At 33.9% G+C, this 21,302-nt stretch overlaps 1 protein-coding gene across 6 annotated transcripts in view; it reads left to right on the top strand.

Moving 5' to 3' along the window:
* The window catches only part of STXBP5L (syntaxin binding protein 5L), a 379,840-nt gene that overhangs the window by 213,924 nt on the left and 144,614 nt on the right, over positions 1-21,302 (top strand). For all 6 annotated transcript variants that reach the window (XM_077884445.1, XM_077884446.1, XM_077884444.1 and 3 more), the window contains 4 exons: positions 1,515-1,669; positions 6,740-6,812; positions 16,883-17,030; positions 17,862-17,929. In XM_077884445.1, the coding sequence (XP_077740571.1) occupies positions 1,515-1,669; positions 6,740-6,812; positions 16,883-17,030; positions 17,862-17,929 (444 nt within the window). The remainder of the gene's footprint in view (positions 1-1,514; positions 1,670-6,739; positions 6,813-16,882; positions 17,031-17,861; positions 17,930-21,302) is intronic.

Here is a 21,302-nt window from a genome sequence, read left to right as displayed (position 1 = left end):
AGATTAGCAAATGCCTCATTGATAATGCTTGGTTCTATGTACAGTACAAAATGAAAGAAAAAGGAAAATATATTGAGTGATTTTAGAAACTAGTATATTCTTCAGTGAATAGATAGAAATGAATTATTTACAGAAGCATATTTTCTCAAAGAATTTGGTAAAATAAGTAGTCCTTTTTAAAAATAATTTTTAGAGAAGAATATTTTCAGTTTGATATTTGCTTATTGAAAATACCATTAGCGGGGCATCTGGGTGGCTCAACGGTTGAGCATCTGCCTGGGGCTCAGGTCGTGATCCCCGGGTCAGGGATCAAGTCCCACATCCGGCTCCCTGCGAGGAACCTGCTTCTCTCTGCCTCTCTCTGTGTGGCTCTCATGAATAAATAAATAAAACCTTTAAAAAAAAAAAAGAAAATACTTCATTAGCATATTTTATATACATAAAGTAGAGATACAGGTATTAATTTGAGAAAAGTGAAAAATTATTACACTATTTCATAACTTTATGACAGATATAATATTTTATAGTCACCTCAGCCCCATTGTATTTATCTAATTGTATCTAGCAAAAACAGAGCCTAAAATATTTTATTTAGTTTTATTAGCTAAATAGAACCAGCTGACCTGGGCATGTGGGTGGCTCTGTGGTTCAGCATCTGCCTTTGGCTCAGGTCATGATCCTGGCTGGGGTCCTGGGATCGAGTGCCACATCAGGCTCCCCTTGGGGAGCCTGCTTCTCCCTCTGCCTATATATCTACCTCTCTCTGTGTGTCTCTCATGAATAAATAAATAAAATCTTTAAAAAAGACCTGACTGACCCTAAGTAAAATTTGTAAGATCACATTTATTCTTCTTGGTTTTCTCCATCTTTTTATCATAACTGTTTCCCCACAAAAACTCCCTTATATAGAATTTTCATGTTACCTTTTACCACTCTAAGCTTGCTATTGTCACATTTAATTTTATATTAGAATTTTCTTCTTTTATCCCACATGCCAAATGGTTAATATGATAGACTAACATAGCTTAATATTCTAATTGTAGTGATACAGAGTTTTGGAAATTAACTAATACTGTGAAGATATCCTTTTGAGTCAATGAGCACCTCTACCTCCCTCCAACTTCTCTACCTTCCCCCAACACACCTTATCACCTTTAGACTGATTCATTAGTAATTTTACTATTGGGGAGGGAGAAACAGTCTCCCCACAAGGAGCCCAATGCAGGACTCGATCCTGGATCTCGGGATAATGCCCTGAGCCAAAGGCAGATGCTCAACCACTGAGCCACCCAGGCATCCCCATTAGTAATTTTAATGGTGAGAATTCACATCCAGAAAAAGGGAAATGGTAGAATAGTAAGTCTTTTGGGTGAGATATTTTGGGCCTGGAAAAATGTTTGCTGTCAAACTGCATTGTGTATAATCCCCACCAAACTTATTGTTCATCAGCTCAGTTCTATGATATTGTATCATCTTAAAGGATTCTCAATCTCATACCTTTTTTTTCTATATAGTGAACCATTCATAATATTTTCTGGTGGATTGTCCTATGACAAAGCTTGCAGAAGACCAAGTTTAACCATCATGCATGGAAAAGCAATTACAGTGCTTGAAATGGATCATCCTATTGTTGAATTTCTTACTTTATGTGAAACACCCTATCCAAATGGTAAGTAACAGAAATGAAAATACTAATGTTAAAATTCATTTTTGAAGCAAGTTCCTAATAAAATTAAGCTTAAATATTTTTAGTTTTGGCAGCTGACATCCACTGTGGTACAACATTGTGAGCTACAGGTGCTGGAGCAAGTTCCGCAACTGTACCTACTTGACAAACTGGAAGTAAGACAGATGTAGTACAGCGGTGCTGGAGTTTCAGGTTCTTATATCAGGTAAGTGCTTTAAACTTTGATAAGGATGGTGGAAGCTGAGCTGGGAGGGTCCGATAGGGGTCCAGGGTGAAATCACTTGGGGAAACTGAGGTCTCCTAATAGCCTCTCCTAGACCAGCTCCACCCATCCCATTCCAACACTAATCAAAGTTAAAGCACTTACCTGATATCAGTGATCTGTAACTCTGGTGGTAGTGCATCTGTTTCACATCTGGCTTTGCTTCAGATGCAACTGCAGCACCTCTGATTACTCTAGGATTGCTGATGTGTGGTTAGTGATTTATTTTAATTTTGAGAATAATTAGAAGGGCATTTGGGAAGAGGGATGCATCCTGAATATAAAGGCTTTTTATAAACATAAAAATTAAACTTATGTACAAACTGTATGATGAAAAAAAAACTGTATGATGAAATCTAATAATAAAATATTTTAATAATGAAATCTAAAAACTGAGAAGGGTGAAACATAAGCGAAATGAGTTTATGATTAAAACAACATAATATATGTGTATATAGATATATAACTACAATTTCAAGAAGAAACATATAAGAGAAAGAACACTAGACTTGGAGACACAATATTTGGTTTTATGATTTAGGTTTGTCATTCACTAGCTAGGGTAAGTCATTTTACTTTTATGAGTTAGAGTTATCATTTTTAGAAATAGAATAATAATATTAACCCCACATGATTATTGGAATGACAAAATGAACATATTTTATAACTATGAAGATCTATAAATTGTTTTATTACAATTGTATTAATTTGCTTTAAATTCTTTAGTTTCATATTTAAAGATAGGATGAATTGACATGCAATAACAGTCAATGTGGCACTTTATTTCCAGAATTGCTGAGACAGACAAGTTACCTGTGTTGTTAACGAATCAACAAATATTTATTAGATGCTTCTATGGCCTCAGTATTACAAAGACTTATTGAGAATACAGACGAAGCATGAAAGTGATCTCTGATGTCAAATCACATAAAATCTAGTTGGATGAGGGAAATAATTATGACTTAAGTTTAAAAATATAACACTTAAGTGTTGAGTTATGGGTCAAAGTTTAAATAGTGTACTACTTTAAAGGCTAGTCAGATAGTCAATAGCTGAAATATTCTTGCAAAGCCTCATGGAAAAAGTAGGCTTTAGATAGACTTTGAAGAATGACTTGGCACATGAAAAGGATATTGAATAAAGGTTTTAGAATTTATAAGGTTTGCTAGAGTGAGATCAACTTAGAGAAAAAAATGAAAGCCTTTTAGAGGTATTTGGAAATAGCAAGCTACAGAGAAGTTTTGAGAAAATATTGAGATGGAAGAAAACAATGTTTTTAGTAAAATTGGCCAAAAAAGGAGTATATGGGTTGGGGATATAGGATACTGAAATCTTAAATTCCAGATTCTAGCTGGGCGGTTTTTATGACAATGTTCATTAAAATGGTCAAGATCTGAAACACAGTAGTGCCTGAAGGAATGGAAGAGGAAACCCACTGAATTTGGTCACCAATGTCATAGATAGTGGCATGATAGATGATAGATGAGCCAAAGATAACATTTTAAGAGTAGTGGTTTCAGTGATGGCTCAGTTGGTTAAGTGTCTGCCTTAGGCTGAGATCATGATCCAGCGGTCCTGAGATGAAGCCCTACATCTGAGCCCCTGCTTTTCTCTTTCCCTCTGCCCCCTCCCCCTACTTGTGCTCACTCTCTCTTCTCTCCCAAATAAATAATTTTTTTTCAAAAAGTAGTAGTTTTATATGCGTTAACAGTTTTTGGAAAGAGAGAAAGATAAGTCTGTTATAAGTCAGAGTTGCTTAGCAGAAAAAGAAAAGGAAATGTTTTTTAATATTTATTTATGACTTATCAGAATATAGATGTTCTTTAGAGTCGTGAGAATGCATGATAAAAGAACAAAGGGAGAAAGAACAAACAGAAGACCAAAAGGATTTAAGATTTAGGAAAATGCCTCCTATTAAAGACCTTAGAGAAAAATGTATGTGCCAGTAATAGAGACTGACAGTGTTTGAACTCTGCAACCACACATTTTATGTGTGTGTATGTAAATTTCTGCACATCAGTAGAGATGTTAGGATAATTTCTAATAATTTTAAGTAAATTATGTCTAATCACTTCCAAGCAACAGATATGTCTTTGTCTTTCAGAGTAGTGGTAATGAGGATGGAATTTTTATTTGTCAGGAGCTAAGGGAAATATTTTAACTTTACTCAGCAAAATATATTTTATTAATATTTCTGGTTAAATCACTAATACATGAGAATGACAGAAAAGACCCTATAATGCACATTAGTGTATAATGAAAACTTACTGCCCTTCCAGAAATGACTATTTCTAAGTTTCTTAAGTGTTCTCCCAGAAAGTTTATGCCCATGTGTATTTATCTATGTATGCATTATCTCTTTTTTTGTACAAATGACAGCGTATTCTATGTGCTATTCCATATTACACCTTTTTTTCACTTAGTGTATTTTGATTATGATTCCATATTAGCAAATATGGAACTTCATTCTTTTTTACAGTCACATAGTGATAAATTTTACACATATGTTAAAATTAATTTACTAACAGTTTTTAATATTGATAAACTACTTGTGATATCTGACAATTCAATTCAACTTGTTTTTCAAAGAGCAGAAATTTCTCATCTCAGGGGTATTGCTCAGAGTAACTAAGCAACTATACTCAGAATTTGTCAATTTCACATTTACATTTAACAGTATCTGGTCCTCTACAAGCATAAGCAACTATTGCATTTCTCTTCAGAGAAATAGTCATTATGATGAGCTTTTTACCTGTTGGGGGCTAGGGTTAAAAGACTGGGCCTGCTCAAAAATAAACCAATCTAATAGAGGAAGTGATTCTATTGGCATCTACTGATCATGTACTATGTGTCAGGCTTTGCATTGAACATCCTCATATACATCTAATCTTCATAATAGTCTAAGGTAGTTATTTTGCCATATTAATAAATAAATAAATTGAATTTAATTGAGCTAATAAGTTAATGAATTTCCCTATTCAAACTGTTAATAAATAATAGATACAAAATTGAACCTAATACTGACTCCTAAGGAAATCTTTTTATTCAGAGGTTACTACAGTACAACAAGTACTTCTACAAAGGTGAAACTTTTGCCACCAGTTTTTATTATTTGAAAAGAAACAACTAAAACTGATATACCTACCTAAAGTGATAAAATAGATATAACTACCTAAAATGATTATGAATTTTTCTCATTCATGGCAGTGTCTCAACTATTTTATTTTTGTAGCAGTTGCTTCCCAATCAATGACTGTCTCTTAAAAAGAAGACAAATGAGTAGTACTATAGAACTCCAATGTTCTTTCAACTGAAAAACAAACCAACCAAACAAAAAACAACCATTTTTTAACCCTAAAACCCCTAAATTCAAAAGCACTAAAGTAATGTTGAAAACTTAACACAGCTATAAGAGAAATAGAGGAAGCCTCAATTCAAGAACAGATTGAATGGCAAATAGTATGAAGACTGCATACTGTCCTATAAATGTGCACCCAAACAAGGGTATACTCCTCAGTTTTGGGGTTTCTGTTTCCAGTTTTTCTCTCATGGCATGCGACTTGTAAATATGAATAGGTTCTATAGCTCCTCAAGACTATAAAGGCCTGTGAAGGACTGTGAAGGCCATCTCTTCCAGTTTCCCACTAAGACTTGAATATTCTGAATAAAATTCCTGCCAAATGACCGTTGAGGTTAGGATTAAATACTTTTTAAGTAGCTAATAGAAACTACTGGTATAATGAAAATACATGGGAATTTAGAATCAGAAGGCCTGGGTTATAGTTCCAGCCTTTTCAGTAAACTAGCTTTGCAAATTTGTGCCAATCTCATAACCTCTTAGGACTTCAGTTTTCTCTATGAAATGAAAAATAGCAATACCTGTTCGAGCTACTGAGAATCAAATATCATATATGTAAGACATTTTTGTAAATACTTTTTTCTTTAAATTGAGAACATGCCTTTCCTTTATTTGTCACTATCATAGATGGAAAGCAATGTCTTCCCTGACCACAATAACTAAATTAGTGCTTTCCAACTAACCACAAGTCATTTCTTATACCATTACCCTTGACATTTTTTTTTCATAGCTCACATTATTTTCTGAATTTATCTTGTTTACTCCTTCATGGTTTGTATACATCCCTACAAAGCCCTAGAATGTAAACTCCATGAAAATAGGACGTTGTCAATTTTATTTTCCACGTATCCTTTGTTTTGAGAATAGTTGGTGGAACATATTGAAAGGAGGAAGTGGGGGGAGTTTAGATTTAGGAACTTGAAAATCCTAGACTATCCTCAGATTCCCTGCCTTTTTGAGGTATATACTCTTAGGCACATATCTTTAAATACATGTTAAATCACACTGAATTGAAATTACATTTTTTAGTATAAGGAGTGTTGCTCTCATCAGGAAGGCAGAACTATTTTCTTAGAACAACTCCTTGTACGCATGAAATCAGATCTAAAATGGAAGGTTATGGAATAAGATAAATGTTTGTGAGACAGAGATAACACTGTCTTCAAATAATCTACTACTATTACCACCTCATGATTATTGAGAAATGTTTAACTCTATGCCTATGCAACTTCTCATTTTCATATTCCCAGTAATGATCTTAAAGTCTGAGAAACACAATATTTTTTTGAAAGTGCTCTTTGTTTTTCTTATTTTGGTTCATATTTTGGTCTTCTGAAATAATTTAAATAAGTTTTGTGAGGAGATAAAGGAAATGAAAGTTTGGTGACTTTATAAAATATGAAAACTTCCACTTTTTATTTTTTACTTGTAGAATTTCAAGAACCTTATGCTGTTGTAGTACTTCTGGAGAAAGATCTCATTGTAGTTGATCTGACACAAAGCAAGTAAGTTATTCATTTACAGATTAACACTATTTTTATAATCTCATTACAACTAAAATACAGGAAGATGTTATAGAGAATTGACATTAGTATATGTTAGATGGTAAATATTCTTTATGTGGAACATTGTTAGGCTAGAATTTTAGGAATGTAATTGGTTTAATAATAAAAACTAAACCAAGAGAGTTTAGGAAACACACACAATTGTAACACATTTTAAAGGCAACACCTGTTGTTTGGAAAGATGCATTTAGAGTCTGAGGATACATAAAATGGACCACATTTCTGCCGTTAACCTAAGCAAACACAATTGTTACGAAATTTTTATGGTGTACTACATGGCCATCTGCTAGACTATTGACTAAAGGAAAATGGCACATTAGAAAAGTTTTATTGGACTATTGCAGCAACAATACAGAAGAGCAGGATCTCAAGGGTAGAGAAGATGGAAGTCTTTCACTTTTTTATTTTTCATTATGTTGTAGGCAGTGAAACAAATATAAAATATTGCTGTTAAAGTGGCACTCTCAGCTCCATTACGTGAACAGTAAAAGCAGATAAAATTGATGAACACTGTCTTCTTGCAGCACATTTTCATAGTAAATGATGATAGGCATGAAACTGATTTCCCCTCACTTTTTTCTTTTTTAATTGAAGTATATTTAACAGATAATGTTATACTAGTTTCAGATGTACAACATATTGATTCAACAATTCTATACAATACTCAGTGTTCATCACAATAAGTGTAATTACCATCTCTTGCCTTACAATATTATTACAGCATTATTCACTGTATTTCTATGCTGTACTTTTCATCTCCATAACTTATGTATTTCATAACTGAAAGTTTGTAGCTCCTAACCCCCTTTATTTCATCACCAGCCCATTTTGTCTCTTTGGCAATCACCAGCTTGTTCTTTGTATTTATGAATCTTTGTTTTTGTTTCTTTGTTTACTTGTTTTGTTTGTTAGATTCCACATGTAAATGAAATTACATGGTATTTTTCTGTCTGACTTATTTCACTTAGAATAATACCCTCCAGTCCCATCCATGTTGTTAAAAATGGCAATATCTCATTAGTTTTTATGGCTGAGTAATATTCCAGTATCTATCGATCGATTGATCAATTGATCTTCTTTATCCATTAATCTATCAATGGATGTTTAAGCTGCTTCTATATCTTGGATATTGGGAATAATGCTGCAATAAACATAGTGGTGCATTTATCTCTTTGAATTAGTGTTTTTGTTTTCTTTGGGTAAATACCTGATAGTATGACTACTAGATCAGATGGTATTTCTATTTTTAATACTTTTAAAAACCTCCATACTGTTTTGCATGGTGCCTGCACCAATTTATATTCCCACCAACAGTGCACTAGGGTCTCTTTTCCTCCACATCCTTGACAACTTTGTTGTTTCTTGTCTTTTTTATTCTAGTCATCCTGATAAGTGTAAGATGACATCTCATTGTAGTTTTCATTTGCATTTCCCTACTGATTTGTGATATTGGGCATTTTATCATGTGTCTGTTGGCTATTTGTATATCTTCTTTGGAAAAACGTCTATTCAAGTTCTCTGCACATTTTTAATTATTTGGGGTTTTTTTCGTGTTAATTTGTGTAAGTTATTTAAATATTTTTGGATATTAACCTTTTATCAGATACATCATTTGCAAATATCTTCTCCCATTCAGTAAGTTATCTTGCCATCTTGTTGATTGTTTCTTTCACTGTGCAAAACGTTTTATGTTGGTGTAGTCCCAATAGTTTATTTTTGCTTTTATTTCCCTTGCTGGAGGAGATATATCTATAAAACTGTTTCTATAGCAGATGTCAGAGAAATTACTGCCTATGTTTTATTCCAGAGGTTTTTGGTTCCAGGTTTCACATTAATTAGGTCTTTGAATTTGTGTGTGTGGTATAAGAAAGTGGTCTAATTTCACTCTTTTACATGTAGCTGTCCAGTTTTCTTAGCACCATTTTTTAAGAGACTGTCTTTTCACGTTGCATATTCTTACCCCTTTTATTGTAGATTAGTCAATCATATAAGCATGGGTTTATTTCTGGGCATCCTATTCTGTTCTGTTGGACTTGTGTTATGTATCTGTTTTGTTTTGTTTTGATTGCCAGTACCATACTGTTTTGATTATTACAGCTTTGTAGTATATCTTGAAATCTGGAGTTGATGAGATACGTACAGTTTTGTTCTTCTCAAGATTGCTTTGGGTGGCGCTTGAGTGATGCAGTCAGTTAAGCACCCAACTCTTGGTTTTGGCTCAGTTTGTGATCTCAGGGTTGTGGGATTCAGTCCCACATGGTGGCCCATACATTTTTTTTTTTGTACGGTCTTTGTCTACTTTTGGTATCATAGTAATGTTGACCTTATAGAATGAATTTGGAGTTTTCATTTCTCTATTTTTTAGAATCATTTAAGAAAAAAATATTTAACTCTTCTTTAAATGTTTGGTAGAATTTGCCTGTGTAGCCATCTGGTCTTGGACTTTTGTTTGTTTAGAGTGTTTGATTGCTGATTCAACTCCATTACTAGTAACAGTTCCGTTCAAATTTTTGCTCTTCCTAAATTAGTTGTAGAGAATTATGTTTCTAGGATTTATTCATTTTTTCTAGGTTGTCCAATTTGTTGGCATATGATTCTTCATAATATTCTTATAATCCTTTGTATTTCTGTGGTGTTGGTTGTTTTCTTCATTGCTGATTTTGAGTTGTTGTCTTTTTTCCTTGATGAGTCTGGTTAAAAGTTTCAGTTTTGTTTATCCTTTTAAAGAACCAGCTCCTGGTTTCATTGACTTTTTCTTTGTGTGTGTTTTTAACCTATTATTTTATTTATTTCTCTCTAATCATTATTATTTCCTTTCTTCTTTCTGGCTTTCAGCTTTTTCTGGCTCCTTTAACTATAAGGTTAGGTTGTTTAAGGATTTTCATCTCTTGAAGTAGGTCTGTATTGCTATAAACTTCTCTTAAAACTGCTTTTGCTGTGTCCCAAAGATTTTGGACTATTGTGTTTTTATTTTCCTTTGTCTCCATGTATTTTTTTATTTCCTCTTTGACTTCTTGGTTAGTAGCACGGTGTATAGCCTTCATGTGTTTCTGTTCTTTCCAGATTTTCTTACAATTGATTTTCATTTTCATACCATTGTGTTTAGAAAATATGTTTGATATATTAGTCTTCTTAAACTTGTTGAGACTTGTTTTGTGACCTAACATGATCTATCTTGGAGATTCCATGTACAATTGAAAAGAATGTGTATTCTGTTGTTTTTAGATGAAATGATATGTATATATCTGTATACATCTGGTCTGTTATGTCATTCAGAGGCACTATTTCCTTTAGATTTTCTGGCTAGATGATCTGTCCATTGATATGTGAGGTATTAAAGTCTCCTACTGTTATTGTATGACTGTCAATTTTTCCCTTTATGTTTTTTAATATGTGCTTTATGTATTTGGGTGCTCCAATTTGGGTACATAGGTATTTAAAATTGTTATATCATCTTCTTAGATGTTCCCTTTATCATTATGTAGTGTCTTTCTTTGTTTCTCATTAGTCTTTGTTTTAAAGTCTTTTTTGTCTAAGTATTGCTACCCCTGTTCTCAGTCTGTATGTGTCTTTAGGTCTGGCATGAGTCTCTTATAAGCAGCATATAGATGTGTCTTGTGTATTAACCATTCAGTCATTCTAGGTCTATGATTGGAACATTTAGTCCCTTTAAAGTAAATTGTTTTCTAATTGTTTTTGTAGGTTTCTCTGTCCCTTTTTCTCTGTCCCTTTTTTCTCTCACTCTTTTCTCTTGTGATTTGATGGCTTTCTTTAGTGTTATGCTTGGATTGCTTTCTATTTATTTTGTGTAGGTTTCTGATTTGTGGTTACCATTAGGTTCATATATAACATCTTATGAGTATAGTTGTCTATATTAACTTTATGGTCACTTAAGTTCAAATGCATTCTAAAAGCATTAAATTTCTACTCTGTTTCCATGTTTTATGTATATGATGTCATAATTTACATATTTTTATTCTGTGTATACCTTGAATGGTTTTGTTAGATATAATTATCTGTTTTTGTGTTTTAACCTCCATAATGGCTTTATAAGTGATTAATCTACTACCTTCATTAAACGTTTACTTTCATCCATGAACTTTCTCCCTTTCATAATCTTCTTCTAGTTATGGACTTTTCTTTCCACTCAAAGAATTCCCTTTAACATTTATTATAAGGCTGGTTTAGTGGTAATGACCTCTTTTAACTTTTGTTTGGGAAACTTTTTACTCTCCTGTTCTGAATGGTAATGTAACTGGATAGGGTATTTTGGTTGCATGTTTTTTTACTATATCATGCCACTCTCTTCTGGTCTAAAAAATTTCTGCTGAAAAGTCAGCTGATAGCCTATTGGATTTACCTTTATGTAACTTTTTTCCCCTTTTGCTGCTTTTAAAATACTATAATTACTTTTTGCCATTTTAATTATTACATATCTTGGTGTGGACATTTTTGGTTGAATATTGTTAGGGGCTCTCTGTGATTCCTGTATCTAGATGTCTGTTTCCTTCCCCAGATTAGGAAAGTTTTTAGCTATTATTTCTTCAAATAAGTTGTAATGCCTCCTTCTCTTTTCTTTTGGGATCCCTATAATATGATGTTAATACTCTTGATGATGTCACTGAGTTCCCTTAACCTATTCTCATTTTTTATTATTCTTGATTGGTTGCTTGCTTTCCAATATCCTGTCTTCCAGATTGCTTGTCCATTCTTCTGCCTACCCTAGTATGCTGTTTATTCCCTCTTGTGTGTTTTTATTTTGGTTATTGAATATTTCATCTCTGCCTTGATCTGTTTTATATTTTCTATCTCTTTATTGAAGTTCTCACTAAATTCATCCATTCTCTTCTGAAGTCCAGTGAGTACCTTTATAACCATTACTTTGCATTTTTATCAGGCATACTGCTTTATCTCTTTGCTTTGCTTAGGTCTTTTGCTGTGATTCTGTTCTTTCATTTTGTTCTCATTTTGTCTAACTCTATGCTTGTTTTACTCTGTTAGGAAGGTCAGTTATATCACCTGGTCTTGAAAATAGCAGCCTTGGATAGAAGAAGCAGTCCTGTGGTGCCCTTTAGTGATATTACCCCTAGTCACTAGAGCTAGGTACTCCTTGGGTGTAATCTCTAGGGGCTGTGTGCACCCTAGTTTATGGCTGAGCAGCATCTTCCCTCAGCCCAGTAAGCTGCAATGATCCACTTTGCCTGCTTTGGGTGCACTGGATAGGGTTTGGTCCCTGTGCTGCTGAGAGGCCTACAGTCTCTGTGGGCTTGTAGCTGGGTGGGGCAGCAGTAAGGCTAGCTGTCTACAATTAACCTCTGCAGAGGCACAGCCAATAGCAGGGCTTTCTCTATGTTTGATCCACACAGGCTTTTATTGATGGGTGGGGCCAGGAACTAGATTAGGTATTTGCAGTCAGCCTCTTTACTATCACTGTGGGCATACTGACCAAGTAGGGCACTCTTTATCTCTTTCTCTCTCTGCATAGCTGCTAAAAGCCTTAGTTGCTGGAATTGTAGGTATGCTGCTGTGTGGAGTTATCTCTTCCTCTCTCCAGGGCAGGAGTCATTTTAGAGTGGCACTGGTCCCTACCAGGGAAGATTGCAGGATGTAATTGGTAGGAGCTGCTTTGTAGGGATGTCTGCAGAGGCAGGTGGGTTGGATGGGGTATGGCACACAGTGCTAGTAAGATAGGTGGAGAGTGTTAGGGCTGGTTTGCAAGTGTCCAGCTATCTAGGCTGGGGGATGGGAAGAAAAAAGACATCCACTAACATTTGTTCTTGGAGAAAACCCTGAAGATCTCTGCCTCTCCATGCACATTCTGAGATTAGTAAAATTTCAAACTACTGCTTCTATGCTGTGTCTCTTTTGGGGTTATTATGCAGGATCTTTAAGGGCAGAGATTCAGTTTCCTATCTCCCTCTGGCTTTCCTGAGTTAAGCTCCACTGGTTCTTAAAGCCCTGTGTAAATGGAGATTCTTCTTCCCAGAGTGGAACCCCAGTGCCTGGGATGTCTTCTATGGGATCTAATCTTCCTTCCCCATGCTTTTGGTATCCCTTTCATTTGTGTTTAGTATTACCAGGGGTTTGGTTCTCAACATATCTCTGCCCCTCTTCTTCAGTATGGCCTCTTCTCTACAATTAACTATGGAAAGTCTATTCTGTCAGTCTTTATTAGATCATTTTCAGAGTTAGTTGCACAGATGTAGTTGTTATCTTGGTATGTCCATGGGACAAAGTGAGCTCAGGATCCCCCTACTCTGTTTCTGATTTTTCCATCATTCTATGCAGAAGTTTTGTACATTCTGTCACCTCTATATTATTGATTTTCCCTTCCTTTTTCTTCTCATTAACATCTTTTCTGTAAGAAACTCAACTCAGATATCATTTCCTCATTAAAATGTTTCATTACCTATGTAATTTTTTTCAAATACCGTTACAGACTCTCATATTTCCCTTGCTCCTCTCCTTCATAACTCTGAAACAGATAAAATTTTCTATTTGTTTATTACTGCTTTAAAGATTCTCTACTAGACTGTAGGTATCATGGAGGAGGAGCTTTTTCTGCATATGGAGTAGGTTCTTAGTAAATTTTTGTTGCATAACTTACAGCCTGAGTGCTACTTTCTGTGTCATTTAAAAATGTTAGGGACAGGGAACCTGGGTGGCCTAGTTGATTAAATGTCCGACTCTTGATTTCAGCTCAGGTCATGATTTCAAGGTTGTGGGATTGGGCTCCATTGGGCTCTTCACTCAGCGGGGCTTCTATTGGAGATTCTCTTCCCTCTGCACCTCCTCACCATGCTCGCTCTCAAATAAACAAATCTATACCAAAAAATGTCAGAGCCAAAGTTCTTCTTTATGCTCATTTATAGTATATAATATTTCAGTTTTTTGAAAGGGATATAGGATTAGGGCCATCTAATTGGCTAATAGCTTTCAAGACCCTCTATACCTTTAATACTCACTGTTTTCAGTATATACATTTATTCTTATGGTTTTCATTATTACTTAAGTATTTGAATTGACATTTTGCTTTTTATTTAACATTTCACCTTTGGCAACACCATGTTTTAAAATCTATGTGACATTCCTATTTCATTGTCTATTACAAGAAATTTAACATATTCTCTTTCCTTTCAAATAGTTCCTAACCATGTTTCATGTTATTATATTGCAATTTTGTACTCCTTTTCAGATTAAACTCTTCTTCCCTTCCCCCCTTTTTTCCATTTAATTGTTTATATGAAACCATGCATTAGGGCTTACAAGTTTTTCTTCTTCTTGATTCCTTGGATTTATGTCTTTGCTTACATCTCCCTATCTAAATTCTTATAATACATTATTAGTTATTTTTTACTTAGCTATCTTTTTCTTTGCCAATACACTAATTTTCCCCATTTTCATGATATTGTTTACTTTGTCAAAAGTCTACCATTGTAACCTCTTGCTGTTATCAAATCCCTAGTTGTAGATGCAGTCATTAAGGTGATTAATTTATTTTACTTCTAATTCATCAATCTCAGAAATGTTAGATTTTTTTAAAGATTTTATTTATTACTCATGAGAGACATACAGAGAGAGAGGCAGAGACATAGGAAGAGGGAGGAGAAGCAGGCTCCATGCAGAAAGCTGGATGCGGCACTTGATCCTGGGACTCTTGGACACTCTGGTGTCCAAGTACCAGCAGTACCAGGATGCTACGGCCAAGGAGGAGGGGGAGTTCGAGGAGGAGGTAGAGGAGGAGGTGGCCTTGAGCTGATACCTGGTAAAGCACGTGGAAGCTGTGTGAACTCTTTATTCGCTCACAACCTGTTCTCTGATAGCCATGTCTCTGTGTGCCCTCGCTCTTTTTCCTGTCTGGATGTCACATGCTGTACAGACGCCACCATTTTCATAGTGGAAAAAAAAAAAAAAAAGGCATGAGCCAAAGGTGACGCTCAACCACTGAGCCACCCAGGTGCCCAGAAATGTTTGATTTTTACCCTGAAATAGAGAACCTTTGATCCATATATTTTAACCTATGTGCTATCTCTCTAATTTAATTACATTTATTTCTGGGTCCAGGTAGTACTTTAAAGTTTTTATTTAAATTCCAGTTAGTTAAAATATAGTGTAATATTAGTTTCAGGTGTACAATATAGTGATTTAACACTTCCATACAATGCTCATTGTTCATCACAAGTGAACTCCTTTATTTCCATCATCTATTTAATCCATTCCTTCACCCACCTCCCCTTTGATAACTATTGGTTTGTTCTTGATAGTTAACCGTCTGTTTCTTAGTTTGCCTCTCTTTCTTTACCTATGCTCAAATTCTTACATTTGAGTGAAATCAGATGGTATTTGTCTTTATCTGACTGACTTATGTCTCTTAGCATTATTCTATCCATGTCATTGCAAATGGGAAGATTTCATTCTTTTTATTACTGATTAATATTCCATCGTGTATATACTATATCATATCATCTTTGTCCATTCCTCGGTCAATGGACATTTAGGCTGCTTCCATAGTTAGGCTATTGTAGATAATGCTACTCTAAGTACTGGGGTTCATGTGTCTCTTTGAATTAGTATTTTTATATTCTTGAAATAAATACCTAGCAGTGCAATTGTTGGATCATTGGATAATTCTAACTTTTTGAGGAACCTCCATACTATTTTCTCAAATAGCTGTACCAGTTTGCATTCCCACTACCAGTGGTAAGAAGCTTGTTCCCCTTTCTCTGCATCCTCGCCAACACCTATTGTTTCTTTTGTTGTTGATTTTAGCCAATCTGACAAGTGATAGGTCATTGTAGCTTTGATTTGTGTTACCCTGATAATGAATGATGTCAAACATCTTTTCATGTGCCTCTTGGCCATCTGTATGCTTTCTTTGGAAAAAAATGTCTTCAGATCTTCAGCCCATTTTTTAATTGGACTATTAATTTTTGGGGTGTTGCATAATTTATTTTGGATACTATCAGATATATCATTTATTAAATATAATGTGCTCCTTTTCACCTGATTTTGTATATACTGCTATTATACACACACACACACACACACACACACACACACACACTACTATTCTTATCTGAAATATAAATCTGCAGCATTTCAAATGGAAGGCAAGTAAGAAAATCCTTGCCAGTACACACACACACATCATACTCTCCAGAGATTGGACTAAGTTTTAAGTAAGTTCCTAATAATTAGGGGAAAATTATTTTACTAGACCTTAAACCCTCAGGGGAAAAAGACCTTATTAAGAAGTAACATGAACATATGGATCTAGAACATATGCAGCGTAGACTAATACTCAATGCCCTCTACTACAGTACCTGTTACATCTGGTACCTAAGAAGTGCACAATATATTATGACTATAAGAATTCTTAATGTGGTTCTATACTGATACTCATTTTAAATATTATAGTGAGCCTGAGGATATGAAATTTACTGCATCCATAAGTCTGTATTCCCACTATGTTCTCTAGTTAAGTTTACATTGGAAATTATCTTAAACATATGTAATCATACACACACACAGCAAACTCATCTTTCAATTACACCTACCAAAAAATCACAAATACTTGCCTGTGTATTACCTCACTAGGAAACACATGTCAAAATTATTAAGATATTTTAACATTTCTATTATGTAAATATTTACATGAAATTGTACATAGATAAAATACCTGACATGCTTTAATACATTGATGAAGTCAGTTTAATGAATACATTTTCAATTTGATATAATTCATTCTCTCCATATTAGCAAAGTGGCGTCACTGTGGAATTTTAGAATTACAGAAAAGACAATGAATTTATTCAAGTAAAATTCTACTAGTATTCATATTCTGCTTTATAGATAAATATTCTTAAAAGACCATTCTTGTTCATGTGATCCTTATTTTATGATAATTAAGTGAAATGTATAATACTTAGAAGATGTTAGGATTTGTTATAAAAGTTATTTCATTTTTTTCTCTTTAAAAAATATACTAATATATTGTCTTCATCTGTTAGTTTTCCAATCTTTGAAAATCCGTATCCCATGGACATTCATGAATCACCAGTTACATGCACAGCATACTTTGCTGATTGCCCACCAGATCTGATTCTAGTACTCTACTCTATAGGAGTCAAGCATAAAAAACAAGGATACAGTAATAAGGTAAAAGTAACAAATTTCCTGTTCTTTTCTGACCTTCCCTATAAGAAGACTTGAACTAAATTCTTTTGAGTTCATAAGCTGGTCTCCATAAAAGACATAACTTGTGGAATTTAAATTTTCTAAATACTATATAGCCTTAAATCTACAAGAATATAAATTTCTTATATACTTATTATATGCTTATGTAATGAGATATACTTATTTCTCATACATATTTATATACTAAGTATATAAACGAGTGTAGTTTTTAATTATTTTAGAACAAGGAGTATGGTTTACAAAATTCAAGAGTCAACTCTTTTCAGTTAATGATTTCTTATTCAGTGGTTAACAAGGCATAATTAACAAAGTCATTTATTAAATAACTTTCTAAATTAATTTCATTTTTTTGTATTTAATTACAGGATTCAAATACTTAAAACAGTAATAGACTATGATTTGTATTTGCACAAGGCTGTTGGAATGGGCAACTCTGGGGGTACAATTTACATAGTATTCTGTGTTAACAGAACTATGATAGTTTGGTAGCACACAGGCTATGTTGCAAATGTAGCAACACTGTATCTGTATGATTAAAATACTTTTTAAATACTTTGAATATATATTATCATTTATATAAAAATTTATATTTTAATGAGATGGAATTGTACATTTGGGATTGTTCAATTAAAGAATTAAAAGATAGCATACACTTCATCCTTTGCTAATATACAGCTATTTCTTTGTAAAGTGAATCTTTTTCTGTATTTTAAAATGTTTTTATTTAAAAATTTTATGCCATTTAAATTTTAAAAATAAAACTCATAAATTCTTCCCGGATAATCTATTTAGGAGTGGCCCATCAGTGGAGGAGCGTGGAACCTTGGAACACAAACATATCCAGAAATTATTATTACTGGGTAAGTGGGATGTGATTTGTGACTTTATCAATTCATCAGCAAAAAGATGTTCTAGACAATACCAGAAATAGCACTACTTCCTATAGCAACTGACTTCATGCTCTAATATTAGGAATGAAAATAGAGACATAACAACAGATATAGATGACATTTAAAAGATTATAAGGGCCTCTGTTTACTAGATACATAATATACTTTTTCCTATAGTACTACCCAAAGCCCTGGGTATTATATATTAAACAAACATAAGATGACTGGAAAAGATGGAGAGAAGTGAAGGTGTTTAGAGCCCCCAACACTCAAGAAATGACATGGTGGTGAATGTTCTGGGTTTTCTTTTTGCTTCATATATCCCAGAATTGGAGCTGAGGAAGCTGGCAACTGCCAATGGGCACAGACAAAACAATAAAAAAGCCCAACAAAAGTAGCACTCTCTAGCCAAATGATGAAGTAAGGGGCAACCTCTCAAGACAGAAAATTGTTAGAAATTAATCTCTCTAACCACCAGAAAAAAAACTATGCCCTACAACAACCCACTCCAGCAGAGGGAGCATCAGTTTCTGACATTGAGCAAGACCTGAATAGGGAACTTTTTAACCCTTCTGGGTGGTAATGAAACCCATCACCTGTGGTGTTAGAGGAGGTCATGTGGGCAACCATAATCAACCACTGCCCAGTGGTATGCGGAGCCACACACTTTCCTCTTCTTGGGCCACTGCAAGTCCAGTGAGGATGCAAAGAAGAAAGAACAGACTGAAAAATTACATGAGGAATAATAGCTGAAAACTCCCCAAATTTGGCAATAAACATGATCCTATAGATTCCAGATGCTGAATGAACAAGTAATCTACAAGATACATCATAGTCAACAAGAGAGAAATGATGCTTTACTGATAGTGCAAAACCAATTGGATGACAGTGGATTTCTCATCAAAAACCATGGAAGCCAGAAGAAAATCTGATCTGTTTGAAGTGCTGAAATAAAACAATTGGTAATCCAGAATTGTATACCTAACAAAAATATCCTAGAGGAAATATTTAAGGCAATTACAAATGGGAGAGGATAAAGTAAAGTAAAGGGAGCAGGTTTTTACACTTACCTCAAAATGGTAGTATGATACCAGAAGACAGTGACAAGTTATAAATATATAATGTTTTAAAAAGTTTTAATGTTTTAATATGTTTAATGTTCACACTAACATTAATTAAATTATGTTAAATTAATTTAAACATAATATGTTTAATATGTTCACATATTTTTAATGTTTTAAAAACCATTAAAAATATGTGAAAAGATACACTAAAAGACATTATTGGCACATAAAATGCATGCATTAAATAATTGAAATAACCTATAGGAAGTCAGGGGAAAAGAGTGGGAAAAAAACCCAAACCAGACAGACTGAAGCCCTAACATATCTATGATTCCATTAAATATAAATGGTCTAAATATACCACTTCAAATGCACAAATTGGCATAGTGGATTAAAAACATGACCTAACTATATGCTATTTACAATATACTTCAAATATAACAGATAGGAGAGAAACAATAGGAAAATACTCCATAAAATAATCAATGGAGAGTGACATCAATAAGATGTTAGAATAAATAGCCTAGATGTAACAACAAGATATGTTAAAAAACAACAACAACAACAACCACTTAATGAAAATTCCAGAAATTAGTTAGGAAATCATAGTACCCCAGCCAGGATGAAAGCCTAGAATAGCCACAGCCATTTCATTTCATCTCAACTGTGTCTGCTCTTCCTCCAAATTATTACAGCTCACGTTCAGGAAGAAAGTAGAGAAGTGGAATATACATTCAGTGTTCCTCCTTTTCTGGCGGGAATCCCTAAATGACTAATTCAGGCAAGACAGAATCTAGAGTACTGATGAAACATAGATGCCTGGAGGCAGAGAATAAAAGAGTTCAGTGGTTTGTTGAAGCACCAAAAAAAATTGCAGTGCTGCCAGCAGACAGTAAAGGGAGCAAAAGACTGCAAGCCATCAAGATAAAGAAACCAGAAACCTCTCTAATTAGGAAATTATACACACAAACCCAAAGAAGACACATCCTCATTAAAAGTTTGAGAAGTCCCCAGGATCTCTACCTGGACTGATTGGTGAAGGTCTTCTCCTATACAAAATCCATTCATAAAAGGTAGCTCTAATGCTAAATTCAAAATAACAAGAAACACAAAGAAATAGTAAAATATGGCCCAATCAAGGAACAAAAAACACCTCCAAAAGCTGATCCCAAAGAAATTGATATATGTGAATTACCTGACAGTTCAGAAGAACTGTCTTAAAGAAGCTCAATGCACTCTAAGAGTACAAAGATAGACAACTAAATAAAACCAGGAAAATGATAAATGAATAAAATGAGAATATTAATAAAGAACTACTACAAAAAAGAACTAAAAAGATATTTTGGAGGAAAGTACTGAATTGAAAAATTTTATTATGACTGAAAACTTCCCAAATCTAAGTAAATGAACATACACATTCAAGAACCCCCAAATACTCCAATGAAGGTGAACCTAAAGAGGCCTACATTGAGATAGATCATAATCAAATGGGCAAACACAAAGAAATAATCTTGAAAGCAGCAACAGAAAAGCTATTCATCATGTATATGGAAACTCCCACAAGATTCAGTAGATTTCTCAGCAGAAACACTCTGAGATTGAAGGGAGCAGGTTGATATATTCAAAATGCAAGAACAAAAAAAAAAAGGCAGGTTTGAATACTGTATCTGGAAAACTACTTCAAAAATAAAAGAAATAAAGACCTTCCGAGCTAAAAGCTGAGAATCTTTATCACCAATACACCTGCCTTACTAGAACTGCTAAAGGGAGTCCTTCAAGTCAAAATGAATGAATGTTAGACAGCAAAATGAAAGTATAAGAAAATATATAGACAAAAAATCCTGTAACAATATAGTGGTACTATATAAATAACTTTAAATTCAGGTTTAGAATTTAGAAGATAAAAAAAGGAATTTAGAAGATAAAGGCACTTTAAAAAAATTATATAAAACTACATCAATAAGAGAGAGGATTAAAATCATGTGAACATTTCAGTAGATGCAAAACATTTGACAAAGTACAGCATCCATTCACAATAAAAATCCCCAAAGTAGGTCTAGAGAGAACAAACTTCAACATAATAAAGGCCTTATATGAAAAATCCATTCCTGACATTATAATGGTAAAAAACTGAAAGCTTTTCCCCTAAGATCAGGAACAAAACAAGGATGTCCACTCTGACCACTTTTATTCAATATAGTATTGGAAGTCCTAGCCATAGCAATTAAGCAACATCAAGAAATAAAAGGCATTTTCCATATTGGCAAGGAAGAAATAAA

The sequence above is a fragment of the Canis aureus genome, chromosome 35 (assembly GCF_053574225.1).
Source record: "Canis aureus isolate CA01 chromosome 35, VMU_Caureus_v.1.0, whole genome shotgun sequence".
In the NCBI taxonomy this organism is placed as follows: Eukaryota; Metazoa; Chordata; class Mammalia; order Carnivora; family Canidae; genus Canis; species Canis aureus.
The sequence above is the reverse complement of the archived record's forward strand: the minus strand, read 5'-3'. Positions and strand labels throughout refer to the sequence as shown.